Source organism: Rutidosis leptorrhynchoides, chromosome 7, assembly GCF_046630445.1.
Source record: "Rutidosis leptorrhynchoides isolate AG116_Rl617_1_P2 chromosome 7, CSIRO_AGI_Rlap_v1, whole genome shotgun sequence".
NCBI classification, from domain to species: domain Eukaryota; kingdom Viridiplantae; phylum Streptophyta; class Magnoliopsida; order Asterales; family Asteraceae; genus Rutidosis; species Rutidosis leptorrhynchoides.
The window spans coordinates 33804086-33820512 of NC_092339.1; the positions used below are offsets into that span (position 1 = coordinate 33804086).

At 35.9% G+C, this 16427-nt stretch overlaps 2 protein-coding genes across 3 annotated transcripts; one reads left to right on the plus strand and one right to left on the minus strand.

The window, feature by feature from the left end:
• Nucleotides 1-448: 448 nt before the first annotated feature.
• Nucleotides 449-3458, plus strand: LOC139857766 (uncharacterized). The gene is made up of 8 exons (XM_071846602.1): nucleotides 449-887; nucleotides 1153-1237; nucleotides 1459-1500; nucleotides 1636-1804; nucleotides 1891-1943; nucleotides 2050-2256; nucleotides 2672-2718; nucleotides 3081-3458. The coding sequence occupies exons 1-8, from the start codon at nucleotides 655-657 to the stop codon at nucleotides 3136-3138; spliced, it is 894 nt and encodes a 297-aa protein (XP_071702703.1). The 5' UTR covers nucleotides 449-654; the 3' UTR covers nucleotides 3139-3458.
• Nucleotides 3459-3953: 495 nt separating this feature from the next.
• LOC139857073 (uncharacterized) lies at nucleotides 3954-14184 on the minus strand. Of its 2 annotated transcripts, none has more exons than XM_071845789.1 (9): nucleotides 14081-14184; nucleotides 10983-11371; nucleotides 8297-10656; nucleotides 7536-7687; nucleotides 5920-7428; nucleotides 5482-5530; nucleotides 5190-5401; nucleotides 4951-5058; nucleotides 3954-4786 (listed from the first exon to the last, which is right to left on the minus strand). In XM_071845789.1, the coding sequence occupies exons 2-9, from the start codon at nucleotides 11164-11166 to the stop codon at nucleotides 4555-4557; spliced, it is 4806 nt and encodes a 1601-aa protein (XP_071701890.1). In that variant the 5' UTR covers nucleotides 11167-11371; nucleotides 14081-14184; the 3' UTR covers nucleotides 3954-4554. The 2 variants fall into 2 exon arrangements, with proteins under 2 accessions (XP_071701890.1, XP_071701889.1); XM_071845788.1 differs by having other exon boundaries at nucleotides 3954-4795.
• Nucleotides 14185-16427: the final 2243 nt, after the last annotated feature.

Here is a 16427-nt window from a genome sequence, read left to right on the forward strand (position 1 = left end):
TTTGGTTGACACTTTAAAGCATGTTTATTCTCAGGTACGAAAGAAATCTTCCGCTGTGAAATTGCTCATTTTAAAGATATTACTTGGAGTCATTCATGACATATTTCAAAAGATGTTGCATTCGAGTCGTTGAGTTCATCAAGATTATTATTAAGTCAATTATAGTTAGATATATTATAAAATGGTATGCATGCAGTCAACTTTCAATGTAATGAAAGATTGTCTTTTCAAAAACGAATGCAATGTTTGTAAAATGTATCATATAGAGGTCAAGTACCTCGCGATGTAATCAACTGTTGTGAATCGTTTATAATCGATATGGACTTCGTCCAGATGGATTAGGACGGGTCTTTACATACACAACATCCTATAAAGCAAATACACAATTAAAGCTCTTAAGCTTTTAACTGTTACTGGGTTACTTTAGCGATTTCAACCACTTCAAGCAATGCATCTTGGGCTTTGTTGGACTACGACGGTTAATCCAAATAATGGGCTGGAAGTAAGATTTTGAGCGTGCTGAGACCCATGCTCGTAGGGGGTAGTCGTATCAGAACCCGCCAACAGTGAAACTGAAATCGCGATCTTTATAAACCCTGGAACATTGACACTGCCAATTGATTGTTAATAATCCGCTGACTTTTTTTATAACCTATGGAATCAAAGCTATCTTCTTTATCTATTATTGAAACAACCCACCAAACCGTACTAAATTCAGGTACAAAATCAACACCATCTTCAGTAAACCGGCTATGGCGACCTGCAGCTCAAAGAAACATGAAAAATCAATGGTCCAGATTGAATTCACTCAGACAAGAATGGTTTTCTTCATCTTCAGCAGCCAGATCACACGCCACTTCTCTTGTCAATGCGTATCTTTCTCAGAGGCATTTTATCAAACACCTTGCTTGCAATTTCAATTAATACATTTTTTTTGAAATTTCTTATTCATTGTCAACCCTTTTCTTACTAGGGCGTCTTGAACTTATAATATTGAGTATCATGTACGCAAATGATCAAAACTTAAGAGTGTTTGGTTTGTAGGAATGGGAATGAATCCATGGTTTTGTTACATATATGTTCCATCATTTTTGTTATTTTATTTGTATATATGTTTAAGTAAATTAGTAATTAGAGATTGTTTTGATATAGGTACATGAAAGATATGGAGTTGGGAGTTTTAAGTGATATGCCTGACATTCAAAAGAAAGCTTGCTCCAAGTTATTAAAGCAACAGGTTACTGATTGTAATGTTACTTGTTGATTCTAGTTGTCTTCTTTATCATGTCATGTAGCATCGTTGAATTTTGCAACCAAATATCTAAAATTCCAGTACCAGATCTTGATGATCTGTAATTTTATTTAAGAAAACAGATTATTACTGTATACCATTGATTATCATATAGTTTATGTGAACCATATTATGGATCCTACCTAACGTTTGACCGCTCCATGTAGGTTGTTCATCGTGATAAGCTGTTGTCATCATATAAGGAGATGGTATGTGTATGCACAATTCATAAATATTTGCTATGTGAGAGTATAGTTGCATGTTTAATATATATCAACCAATACAAGCAAGCACCAAGAAACAACCGCATCAAATAAGAAACGTATACTCGTTTATTTCTACAGGTGGCTACGGTAGTCAACATGGTCAACATAAGTTCTTCACTGAGATGTTTCCATCAAGTGGGAACAAATAGCTCGCACATACGATTTTCTTCCAATTCCGAGGACGCAAATGATGAAGGAGATGGTGGAGGGGTACCATTATATACATTTTGGTCTATATCTTGTTTTGGTAAATCTGGATCACTTATAATTATCATTTTCTTGGGCTAATATTTTTTTATAATACGGTTAATATTGCATTTCCAATGATTTTAGAAAAATTAGCTTTGGAATTGGTTCAGATGTTCAAGTCGGAACTATATTTGAAGGTACTCCTGGAATTCCGTTTAACATAACAGGATATATAGATGTATAGAAACATATATACAATGTGGTTTACATTATCTGTACATTGGTTTGTGTATGAAAGTGCAGAGATTACTTGTGATAGAGTTTCTTCCTTTGAAGAATAAAGACGTTTCGATCATCAAAAGACTAAGCTGGTGTGATGAAATATATCAAGGGGAATTTGATGATCTGAGGAGGTGCAACTTTGATCATAAAGATCCAAAGTTGGATGGTTGCTGCATAAATGAAACTCTTATGCAACCCAAAAACCAACCAGACTCTGATGTCTTACAGGTAGGACTCGCAAGCTCAAATTAGCCTTAAATGTTACTCCATAATTCCATATATCTAGAGGTGGCAAGATGGGCGGGTCGGTCAGGTTTTGATGAAAGTCAGTCTGAAATGGGTCATGTTTGGTATGGGTTGAAATGACCTAGACCCTTTTGACCCATTCCCTTTCTAGTTAATTTGTTCAAAATTGAACTGTTTAAGTATAATAAGCAAATCAACCCATTTTATATGGCACCTCTAATGGTATTAAATTAGTAAATAGATAGATTGCCTAGTGCACTCTATGTACACACACTGTAAATAATTATGTTCGATTTGACATGTTTAAGTATGAAATGAAAATCGACACATTTTACATGTACAGAACCACCATATATTGTCATTTGAATCTTACTTGTACTTTATTTGCAATTTGCAGATCTACTTAACAGCCTGGCTTACGGATGTTAATATAGATAAACAAAGGTACTGGGAAATCCTCATGCATATATCAATACAGTGGGTTGAAAATATATTTTTGATGTTTACAATACGGACATTTTTTCTTACTCCCGTACTAGTAAGCAAATACAATATCTTTCAAAATTATATCTGATAGCCCTTTGTCTACGTGTTTTATTAGTAAGTCTAAAACAAAGGGAAATTTGATGGGCAAAACTAAATTTGATTAGAAAACTAACCAAAAAGTAAATGCTGCATTTTTAACTGGGAAACATAGAGAGGTAAGCCTATAATGAAACAAACGTAGAACAAAATACGAGTCTTGAGGCATCATTGTTGTTGTTGTTTTGATCATTGATGTTGAATATTAACATGTTTGTATGCAGGATGGAAGATATATTTTCTGAAGTGGGAGAAGAAATGCATACCAACTTTCTTTCCTGAGTTGTTAACTCGGGTTTTAAGCGTGCAAGCGCAAAAAGTGTTTTATGTACAATCTCCAAGATATTTCAAGAACGGAGACTTGTGTAGGTTAAGAAAATCTGTTGTCATTTAAAAAATGTCTTCGCCGGGTTTGTGGTGGTGCGAGTTGCTTGTTCTTGCTAAATTATTATATGCTTGTGAAGGTTCGAAGTGGTATATTTACGTGCAATAGAAAAGAAAAAAAGAGAATCATGTATGATGGAGTCGTTCTTAAATAACTACCCAATACCCATACAATTGTATTCATCGTAATTCCCATAGTTAATATTATAAGATAAACGTGCCGATAAGAATAATGTATGGTGTTAAATGTATAGAAGCATTAAACAACATATATTTACTTTTTTAAGATCAATTTATTAGCTTTTCCAGTTCATCAAGATTCTTTTAAGAAGCAAAAAAAATAATCTTAAATGTTTCGGCAAGCCATAAACCCTTTAAATGCTAAAGAAGCTTTGTTAATCTATTTCAAAAAGAATTACTGATATATCCAGTATTCATTCCCCAAAAATTGTATAAGATTTCAAGCGATACACCTTCGTACATTTCCTAAGGGAGAAGGTTTGCTTTTTGCAACCACAATCAAGCGGTAATTGTAGAATATGAAGTATATTATGACATGATTTATTTTTGTTCAGCTTAAAGACCTCACTCCACCTTTAACATGTATATATGTTTGCTTTTTTTTTTCTTTTTTTTTGGAGCTCAAAAACCTCGCAATCGGAAAACCAACTGTAATAAGTTTGTATATAAAACATGGGAAGCGGATCCAACTGAATAAGAAGTCAAAACCTGTAAGGCCAATAAAATTGCTCTATCGAATAAGTGAAATAACAAACAAATAATCAACTTCTTCAGTACACCGAGCTTCCACAGAGCAATAAACTACGATGTGTACAACTATAACCTTGAAGGCGAATTTCACATCTATTTCTAGGATACAACTTATTGTCGAAAACATGTGGATACTGAAACATAAATCTTTTGAAGACGCAAAGACCAATAGCATGGACTTAGAAAGCATTTAGGGAACTCGATTATATTGCAGCCAGATAACAATTTTCCCATCAAGATACAAATATTAATCCATTATAACTGACCTTTTATCTACTTATAGAAGCAATATTTGCTAACTAATGGGCTGAACTATTAAGTTACATTTAGCTCCGGGGGAATTCAACTTGTATTTCCCGAGAATATGCAACCTAAAGGCAAAAGATCAAACTGCCAATCATTTTGTTTTTTAAGAAAGACAGCCTAATAATCATTTACCTCCTGCATTCTCCATATACGCGGGTCCCATCGTGCACGTTAAGTGCCATAAAAAATGATCAGGGAAGCTTAAGGGATCGAAGGTAAATATCAAATAATTAGAGATCATAATGACAGACATTGTACCCTCTCTGGAAGATTCTTCGGTAATTGAACTGCAGTAACGTATCTCTGTGGAAAAGGTTTCGGAACATTTGCAGCTGCTTCAGATGATGAACCTTCACCATCTGCTTGTGGGCCCCGTCCATGAAATTTGGCGAAACGGTTGATAATAGAGAACTTTTCAAGATCTTGACATTCCACTGTCAAATCCAGTATTGATGCTTTCTTATCCAACCTGATATAATTACAAAGATCAATAAACAAAACCTAAATAAAACCACTACAACATTATCCATAAAAAGGCTTAATTTCTGGGGGTAGGTTCTGTCCATTAGTTCATGAATTAACCCTAATCAGCAGTCAATTCAAGCATAAAAATACTAAAAGACGCGCGATTACCTTGAAAAATTACTTTCTAGCATATTAGCTTTACTCAAACAGCCATCAACAACTTCTGAAATACGAGGATCACCGTTCCTCTCAGATTCTTTGCTTTTATCAGAGAGGCTGCATTTACACACAGAATAAATAAATAAATAAATAAATAAATAAATAAATAAATAAATAAATAAATAAACAATTGTCAGATTTACAAGAATGTAATCAACTAAAACTCAAACTTGTAGAATTGTTCTTACATATTTGATCCGCTATGAGAAACTAGATTGCAAGCATCTCCCAGTGCCTGTCGAGCAGCGTGATAGGCCACACTCTCATAGCTTGAAGTAGCATCTGTTGACAAAACGACAGCTGGGGGAGGCGGGAACAGTTGCTGCATTAATTGTGTTGCCAAAATAATTCGTCTTTTTTGTCTGGGTACATCTTCAATCAATGCCCCGTCATCATCAACCTATCACCACCATATGAATGTTAGAAACTATAAAAATGTCACACGAATTTGAAAAAGGAGTACATGAGATATCATCTTACCTTTTCCATCAATCGCTTGATTTCATCACACCAGTCCTTCGAAGCAGTGCTGCAGGTAGAAAACACAAACAAAAGGTTAACAGAATAATCTTGATGAAGGAGAATGTGCAAATTAGTATAGAAAATATAAGAATGAAATATATGAGGTGATTAATTCAACCCATTTACTTATGAATGGATCAATTCATCGGGTTTAATAAGACGTGTTTCTCTAACATCAGACAAAGAAACTCATCTCTCAACCCAAAGGTAAAGAAGTTGTTTTTGTATATGCATTGCACATGCATTTCCTTTTGTGTGTTTATGTGAAGGTAACCTGCATAATTTTGACCCGTAACACAAACCACCAATTTTTACCTAAAATTCAACCTAAAGACCCGCGAATTATTGCCACCCCCATTAGCTACAAATCAAAGTATTTACGCTTTTCATACTTACCAGATGCCTTGAAGATTTTTAAAACCACCCGACACTTCCTTGAACCACGAATGAAGTTCAGCCCTAGATCTCTTGCGTTTGTTTGTTCTCGAAGTAACCAATTGAGCACTGACATTCGTGTGGGGTCCAGGGGTGGTAAATTGCTCAACCACCATTGATGATGGAACCGCACTTTTCAATAAAAGACCGCCCTGACTGGTATCAGTTGCAGCACTTGCTTGCTCCTTCGAGTCACGAGTGTCCAAACTACCAGAAACTTTCGCGACGGTAACTGGCTGTTGTACAGCCCTTGCAGCATCAGCTTTTTGTAACATCTGACCATCTTTAAACGTTCCATATTGATCAAACCAAGATGGGGCCATCTGAGGACTTATGTGAGAGTTTTCAACTTTAACAGAATTCAAGATGTTACTAGGCATGACACTTTGAAATCCAACCTGATCAGAGGCAGTTACGTTATCTGTGGGCCCTGTAGACTGGATGGTTACTTGTTGACCACCCGATAAGTTGTCTGAGTCTTTCAATCTCTTAAAAGCTCTGCTATTTGGGTCAATTTCAGCATTTTTGGCTTTCATTTGGTTCATTAATGCATACTGTTGAACGAAATTATTTGCTTTAAGAGAACGACCAAACGCTTCAAGCTCTGTTTGAGGTGCTTTAGGGTTGAGAGATGAATGATCAGAGAAAGGCATACTCATGGAGTCATTGACTGCTGCTGGTCCTTTCATCTTTTGACCATGGTCAACCTTTTCAGGTGGCGGGCCCCCTACAGAGGTACCTCTATTTTCTGCATCGTGTACCTCGATATTTTGCTGAGCTAACGAAGTTGATTCCACAGTTTTTAACTGGGTTGACCGAGTTTGAGATGCTGAAAACGGTTGTTGACTTGGGAGATTTGACCATGACTTAGGCAACATTTTTGAATATGCACCTTGTTGAGAAATACCAGAATTAGCATGAGGCTGAGGTGCAGATAACCTTTCCCCTGTTATTGACTGTGAAACTTGCACTCTTTCACTTAATGCAGCTTTATTATAAAGACCAGAGTTAAGTGATCTCACTTGTGTTTCATCTGGTTGCCTAATGTGAGAGATCGGGCCATTGAAAGATACATTAGGGTTTGGAGACTGATTACTTAATTTAGGATGATCAGCACCTAAAGCTGAAGCAGACAAGTTGGTCATCATCTTATGTCCTGCGGTTTGACTTTGACTTTGACCTGGTATACTCATTCTATCGTTCTTAAATTCACCATTTGAAGTTTCCTGAAGAGAAGGAAAAGGAGACAGGTCTGCATGACCCTTGCTGCTTGATTTAGCAGAGACTTGAGGATGACTCGAAAAATCAGGTTTAACCGCCTGCATGGCCATAGGCAACCGTTGTGAAGGGGGGCCCAGTTGTAAACCGATCCCTTGAGAGTTGGATGACTGAGTTCTCTGTTGGCCACCAAAAGATCCATCAGAACTTTCTGGTTGATCTACCTTGTGAAGAAGCTCCAGCATATTTTGACTGATCAATTCAACAATAAAAACATCAACAAATGGAACAAGTATTAGCAATTTCTTTTATATTATGTTAAAAGCCATAAAATATGAAACCTGATAACTCATAAATACCTGGATTGAGATTGAGAAGCCTTATCGGGTGTCGATAAACCTGCCGTTCTGTCATGGGGGTCAAAAATGCTAGGCACATGGCCAGGAATCATGCCCTTGAAACGCATATCTTCAGATCCTTTGGGGACACCTTCAAGCTCAGCTTTGTACCACTGAAAAAGTAACAGTGGTTACATTATCATAACTAGCTAAATACCCACATAGCATACTGGAAAACAAAAATTCGTCTATAAATGTGAATTGTGATAATGTGATGTTAATTTCTATTTTTTCAATGATTTGGTCATGATTAGGAATCGTTGATGGTAGTATGTTATTTGGCTTGTCTAAATAGAGACATGTGACATAGTTGTAGAAAAAGTGAGTAACTGTTACATGTATGAAAGCGTAGAAATTGCACATTACAGATATAAATATAGATAAACAGATAATTTTTAGAATGCACTATGTAGATACTAGATATGGCAAAATAGACATTTTTAAGAGTCAAAAAAGGTAGAAGTGTAACACTTATTCCATGCCATCCAAATAAAAATTTGCAAAAAGTGTCACATATAATCACAAGTAGTATACTATTTCAATAAGATTCCTTGTTCTAATAAAATGATTTGAGAGGTTGAAATGTTAAACGCATGAAAAGTATGGGTGACTTTCTTCCAGCTCAACAACTTTCTTTATAACTGATCTTTTTATTTACCCGTTTGTCCTGTTACAGATATAACATAAACTCATTTAGTAAACTTAATGGCAAAATAACAAACCTGCACACTAGTTTTGGCTCCTTGATCTTGACCTCCCAATACTATTGACTGTTGCATGGACATGGCTTTCAAGTTAGCACCTTGTCTTGTTCCAAACGGCATTCCAACATCTTCTTCAATGTTTCCCATCGGATGATACTGAAACTTCGGTGGGCCCGGCGCCTTTAAACCGGCATGATTAAGTATACTTTGTTTCATTCTCGAGTCACCAACATCTGGTGAATACTTTTCCCTCGGACCCACAGTATTCGGAACGTGAGATGAGCTGGACATGTAACTATCATTAGAGTTTTCCCTTCTACTGTTGCTATTTATCTCGTGCATCTTTAAATCCTCCTTATCAGAGCTGTTAAACGATGATTCAGATACCTGTGGACCCTTACTGAGTCGACCCTTTGATTTTTCTGAGTTCTCACTCCCTTTAGATTTCACAGAGGACTCAACATTTTTCCACAGATTAAGATTATGATTGTTTTGTAAGAATTGGTTTGGGAAATTAACACCCTGTAAGTTGCTTGATTTTGGTACACCAGCAGTGTTACTTGGTGCTACTCTGTTACGGTCATTATATTGGACTTGTTGCAACGAATTGTCATGTACAGAATTCATATTAAATCCAGTGTTCATGAAAAGTTGATTTTGTTTTTGAACAGGTTGGCTTATTCCATAATTCTGAGAAGTCCGCTGACCTGGCACAGAATTTGCATTTAGTTGAATTTCTTCAGCATCTACTTTTTGCAGAGGGCCACGGTTTAACCAATTTGAAGAATGTTGGTTCATTTGCTCATATGGATTGTCTTTACCAAGATGCTGAAAACCCATAATTCCCAGATGCTTATCTTTCATATTGTCATTCCTATTGGAAAAGTTTTGATGTTTCTCACCGTCTTCAAATGGTGATGTGTGTTTGACAGGTGGCGGTTCAGGAGTCTGAATATTCGGGTCCCGCCACTCTTCTTGTACGCCTACATCACTACTTGTGGTTTCTGCCACTGCAGATTGCATAAGTGCACTCCAGCTACCACTCTGAAGAGAAGGCAAACCAGCCGAAAAATCGTTATCATCCAACAGACTCGACATTCCACCACCCGTGTTTTTGCTACTGCCAAACGCTTCCCAAATGTTATCATCTGAACCAAACAGTATTTTCTCTTCATCAGGATCCAATGCAGCAGCATCTGTATCAGATTTATCCTGTAACATATCTGTAGGGGATTCTTGTACAGATGTACTTTGTGGGGCGGTTAGTTGCTGACTGTTTGACTCTTGACCAAATGTGTTTCCAAATAAGCCTTTACCCTGAGCCATATGCTGTTCTTGAAGCAAATTATTACCAGGAAATAAATTGTTATGAGGATACTGGTTTAAAGGCCCTCTTGAGGTAGATACAGGAACCCCATATAGGGATGGTTCAACCTGTTGCTGGACAAAACCCATGGACCGATGTTGCTGACCCTGCTCAGGTTGCATGGCTGGAGAAGCACGGTGCAGCCAGTTTGTGTTACCTGGTGCAGGTGTGGTCCAACCATAACTTGAAGAATCAGAAACTGGATTACCATTTATGTGCCCGTGTGCAGGGCTTCCAGATGTGTTTTGTCTAGCAAAGGTAGAAGCTTGGTTTATTGAATTCTGTTGTCTAATTTCTTCTTGCCTTCTAAGTTCGTGTTGCTTTTGAAGCTCATGCTGTCTTTGAAGATCTTGTTGTCTTTGAAGATCTTGTTGTCTCTGAAGATCTTGTTGCCTCTGGAGATCTTGTTGCCTTTGAAGATCTTGTTGCCTTTGAAGATCTTGTCTTTGATGTTCTTGTTGCCTTTGAAGATCTTGTTGTCTTTGATGTTCTTGTTGTCTTTGAAGATCTTGCTGCCTTTGAAGATCTTGTCTTTGATGTTCTTGTTGCCTTTGAACTTCTTGCATCTTTCTGAGCATAAGTTGTTGTTGCAATTGATGTATGTCACCAAATCCTGATTGTTGTTGTTGAGGCGATTGCATTAAACCAGAATAATGGCTATTCGTATGATGTTGACCACCAAAAAGGTCAAAACTACCATGAGCCTCAGAAGTCTCTGGTCTAAAAGGATTTTTTGAAGGTTGTTCAGAAACAGGTTCTTGTTGGGACTCATAGAATGATAAGCCCCTTTGGTTCATATTATTCCGACCATATTCTGAATCCACCCCCAAAAAGTTAGCTTCGTCTGGCCTTGTTTGAAAATTCTGACGTCCATACATGTAGCCATTTGAGTTCGGCTGTTCATTGTGAGACTGAGACAGACTTCTAGCAAACTCTTGCCTTGCACTTGTTTGTGCAATGTTGAACATATGTTGATCTGGAACGCGTTGACTCCCATGTCCTCTGTCAGCTTCTGCTTATGCATGGAACAAAAAAAGTTAAGATAAGTAAATTACTATTTGAGTAAACAGTTTCTGTAATCAAAATAAATATATGAAGTGTCTAGAAAATTTCAAAAGAAAGAGACAAACGATTTGTGGGTCAGCCCAGTTTTGAACTGTATAAAAAAATTACTCATTCTGAACAAAACCCATCACAGTCTATTACCTAAACCCGTCCGAACAGGCCAGCTATAATATTATTAACCTAGATGAGAAACTGTAAATGATTAACTCAAAACTGACTTGTAATATGTCTGAGTAACTTTTAAAGCTTGCACATACGAGATAACTGTTGTACCTGATTGTTGTGGACTGTAGTTTCTTGAACTGGAATTGGACACGCCAAACTGTTTCTGATTACCAACCCATGAACTCTCATTTACAGTCCAATTCCCATCCAAAGCTTGAGATCGGGGACCTTGGGACAGGTTGTCTTGTGCAAAGAAGTTATGAACCCTATCCCCAACTCCGTTGCCAGGCATTAATAATTGAGGCCTGGCCCCAAGATTTGAGGCTAAAACAAGGTCTGGTAGCTTCACCTTCTAGAAGTATACAATATATAAACTCAGTCACCTCCAACTTGATTCAAGCTATTTGAGGTCCCAAATGTGTTTGTAGCTTTAGCAGTAATATTATGTAATAATGGTCTAACACCTCGAATAAGTTAACCAAACGTATGACATAACCCTGAAAATAAACTTCAAGTGTGTGAATAATCAATCTGCTGTATAGTTACTTTAAGCGTTTATTTGTTCTCATAAAATTTGTCTAATAGAGGAAATAAAGTTGAATTGCATGCATAGAGGATTGGTAACATATAGAAAGTAATAAATATATGAAACCTAACTCTAAAAGAAGGCATTAGCAGTTCAACCTATATGGACAACGCCGAGCGGAGGAGTCGGTTTCAACAACAACCCGTGAAGACGAAGGTCTGCAATTAGACTTTGTAACTATAAATTTCTTAAAAAAAGAAAGATCTTAGCATGTGAAGTCTTTCTTACTACCTCCTAAGAGATTCTATGAGAAATTTCCTGTCAAAATTCAACATCCTTAACTGTTTATAACTCACGGAATACTGCTTCACTTTTAACCTAAACTCACACAGAAACAAGCAAATGGCACATCAACTTTCATGAATAGGTTTATAGATTTCAATCGTACTAACTAGATAAATCGGTAGCATATAAATTACTTGGATAGAGTAAAAGAATACAGCTAACCATTTGATAAATGTATAGGAATTGCGTTGTCAACTCATATCAACTCTCTAAAGGTTAGCTATTTTTCCCTTAACAACAACAATACCCAATCCAGGGTATGCTGCTGAGAATGCTGCTAAATTATTTAAGAATGATGGTATTAGAGAGTCAATTGTTGTTCCGGATGATTTCTCCCAATTTACATTGGGTGACAATGTAAATTTAATGAATACGCGGGATAATAATAGCGGTGATAAAGATAATGTTGTATCTGGGATTAATTCTACAAAAATGGAAGGGGTTGAGACTAGTGATGGGCAAGACAATACAAATACTAAAACCCCAAGAGCATGGGTAAATCCAAACATCACTTTTGCTGACTTCTTAAAACAAAACAAAGATGAAGAAGAATTAAAAATGGAGTTCATTCCTCCACTTTTAATGTCTAATGGTCAAAAGAGAGTAGTTTTCTCCGCTGAGGAGGTTAAGAAGGGCGGTAGTGCTTTTTCTCTCCAATTATATGGGTATTTTATTGGAACTTCAATGGAATATAGGGTTGTTAACGCCCATCTAAGGAGAATGTGGCGAAGGTATGACCTTAAAGAAATCGTCAAAACAGCTGCAGGATTTTATTTATGCAAATTTAATAATGAAAAGGGTATGAAGGAGGTTCTTGAGAGTGGTCCATGGTTAGTTAATAATGTTCCTTTTTTCGTGAATCAGTGGGAACCTGGGGTTTGGCTTGAAAAAATTGAACCTGAAAAAGTTCCAATTTGGATTTGCATTCACAATATACCCATTGAACTATGGAGTGGTAGAAGTATAGGTAAACTTGTTAGTGGTATTGGTAGGCCTATGTTGATGGACAAAGTTACTTCAGAGAGATGTTTAAGTAAAAGTGGAAGACTAGGTTTTGCTAGAGTTTTGACTGAAGTCAATGCAGCTGATGACCTTCCTAGCGTTGTCGAATTTTCCTATCCTGCGATTGGTTCTTTTCCAGCCAAAGTGGGTAAACTTGAGGTGACTTATCAATGGAAACCGCCTTTATGCACTCATTGCAAAGTGTTTGGGCACTCTTTCAATACTTGTAAAATTAGGCCTAAAACAGAAGATGAAGTTTCAGCACAAGTGTTAAAAGACGCTTTGAAAAACAACAATGATGGTGAAACAGTTGATTTAATTAACCAGTGTGTCGAGGACGGCTCTAAAGATGTTAGTAAGAAAGGAAGGGTATTTCATAAGTTGAATTTTGATAATAATAAAAGTCAATGGCAGTCAACAGAAGCAAAAGGTATCAAGCAAAATGGAGTTAAGAATAATCATGGTATTAAAGATAATATTGTTGTGGAGGAAACAAATTGGAATGTGGAGTCCCAGAAAAATCGAAATCAGAATGTTTTAAGGAAAAGAGATAAAGGGAAGGACATTGATGGTGAAGGTAATAATAAGACATATTCCAAAGATAGAATTGAAACAAACAATCCTTTTTATGTACTAGTAGATGATGAGGGTAATGGTGATTGATGTTAAGTTTGGTAATACTGCTCCGAAATCAGGGTATTCTACATCTTGTTAGTCTCTTACTTTATATCTAGTATAGGTCCTCGAGTTTCGCTCATATTAGTGTTACTCATGTTGTAATCCTCGTTGTATCATTTCCTTATCAATAAAATTATATTGCTTTTCAAAAAAAAAAAAAAAAAAGTTATCAGCCTCTAATCTTTTCATGAATAAACAACAGCACATCTGCACCTAAGTAAGCATTAGTGACTAGATACAGAACTATGACCTATATATATGAACACATTCACTCAAAATCAAAAGTGTAGCTCCTTATTTAGACACTACAAGAGCTGCCAGAAGAGCACAGGCACACATAAACTGATAGCATACGAAAAGTAGAAGCCATCAATCAATCAGCACAAAAACCTAAAATTGCTCATCACCAAAATTGAAAAATCTGCTCAAATTTGTAAAAAGTATTCAGCACCTCAGTCTCAAAACAAATCAGCAATTCATCAAATCATAAAGCATAAGATGCAAAACAATAAATTCGATTCCTTCGTAAAGTGGAATTAAAAAGGCTGTTACTTTTTAGATGATAAAAAAATTAGGGTTTTGAGCCATATATTAAATATTAAATATTAATATTAATACACATAGATTTAGGTAAAAAAAGTGTGAACCAACTTACAACATGACGCATATAGCTTGAATTCGAAGGTCTGGAAACGGGATAATTAGGGTTTGAAACGATGAAAAAAATAAACGAGAAGACGAGGGATTCGATTCAAAGATAGAAGGGAAAGAGAGAGATAAAGTGATCTGTGCGAAATTTTCAACGAACTGTAGACTGAGGCTTAGGTTCGGTAACGAGCCTGAGGTTTGGGTATGGTTCGGATCGAGGTTGAGAGATTGGTGCGCCTTGTTGTTATTTTCGTACCAACTAATTTGGACTAGGCTAGTTGTCACCCAATCGGATGACGGCTCGATTTCAGACTTAAAAATTGCGTACGAAGAACATAAATAAACATGAAAATCAATTCAGAACTTGTCTAGCTCTAAATCTCAATCTATCGATCTATCTATAGTTTCTATTAAAATCCTACAATGATGATGTTATTCATTTATTAAGAAAAAATCAAAAAATAAAAAAATAAACTAAATCATTAAAGTGATGTCATTAATCTAATTAATGATTAATTAAATTAATTCTACTTATTTATTTATTTTATGTTTTTCAACAAAAAAAATCACTCTCATTAATTATTAATTATTATCATATTATTATTTAGAGTTCTCTTTACGAGATTAATTACGTTATATATGTATACGAAATACACGTCTCAATAAAATGTTATAATGTAGACTTTTATGACAAGAAAAAGAGTAATTGTGATGAAAATTGGAAGATGATTGTGAGAGAATAAATGTAGTTCATTCATTCCGACCAAGTTAATTACATCAATGTGTTTGTAAAAACAACGAGAAGTTTCTTAGTCAGAATCCGTTGGGTCATGAAACTAAATGAATTTAGCGTTTAAATTCACTTAATACCTAAAATATACCATTAAACTTTTACGTTTAAACAAACTCGTGGTTCCACGGGTCATCTCACTAGTTATATTTATGGCTTTAAATTTCAATTTAATTCTATATCTGTGTCTGTATTTTATTAATTTAATTTAATATTAAAATTTAGTTTAGTATTTAGTATATCTTAAATAAAGAATTACGCCGTTGGTACTTATGGTTTGTTCACATTTGCATCATAACACCTAAACTTTTTTCCTTGCGTAGTTGGTACCTCAGTTTTGCTTAACTACCATGGCTAGCACCCCAACCTAACTGTCGTCACCACTCAAACGTTAACCCCTCACATTTGCAAAGCATGTGAGGGTAATTAAATCCTTTAACACAAAAAACCCAAACTAGTCCCACTTGTTCTCCGAATGAAATCGAGTGCATTCATCCCAAATTCACTAAAGTTATGTGTGTGTTTTTTCTCAACGTGTAAAGGTGTTTGTCGTGAATGGTTTTTTAAAATGCGAGAGGTTAAAACTTCTTTGAAGACATCCAATGTGGATGATTCTAATTTTGTGGTTTTAAGGTTAGTGGGTGTCGTTCAGCAAAGGTTTCGAATTTGAAGAAGAAAGGGGGTTGACGTTGGCCCGTTTTGTTTGAATGATGACGTGGATGATGTTGATTTTTAGGTAGGAGTTTCAAATGTGTTTCAAGATGTGTTGGTGGGTCATACGGTTCGGTTTTGGATTCGTGTAAGAACTCAGGGAATTTGAGGACATTTCAATCAAGTTTAATAAGAATCTCTCAAAGGATTCGTCTGATAAGGATGATTTGCTCGTTGCAAGATGTTGACCATGATAGTGTGGTGGGTGAATCTTCAAGGGCCCTTGTTGATTCATGTGTAAGAACTTAAGGAGTTTGAGGACATTTCAATCAAGTTTAATAAGAATCTCTCCAAGGATTCGTTTGATAAGGATGATTGCTCGTTGCAAGATGTTGACCATGATAGTGTGGTGGGTGGATCTTCGAGGGCCCTTTTTGGTTCATTTTTGAAGCAGTGTTTGGACCTACCTAAATAGACGGTAAAATGATTGGGTTGGCTTCATTTAGCTCGTCTAAGTCATATTCATACCTGTCTCGTAAGGGTAAATTGGCTTTGCGGGATAAGATCGAGGGCAAGGTTTTTAGATCAGGAAAGAGAGTTAGGTAGTTTGCTTGTCGGACTTGTATGTTGTAGTGACCCGAACTTTTCCATGATTATTCCATGATTATATATTAAATGAAAACTATATTTGCATGATTTAATGTTTCCAACATGTTAAGCAATCAAACTTGTTAAGACTTGATTATTTGAAATGAGTTTCATGTAGACAATTGACCACCCAAGTTGACCGGCGATTCACGAACGTTAAAACTTGTAAAAACGACATAATGATATATATATATATATATATATATATATATATATATATATATATATATATATATATATATATATATATATATATATATATATT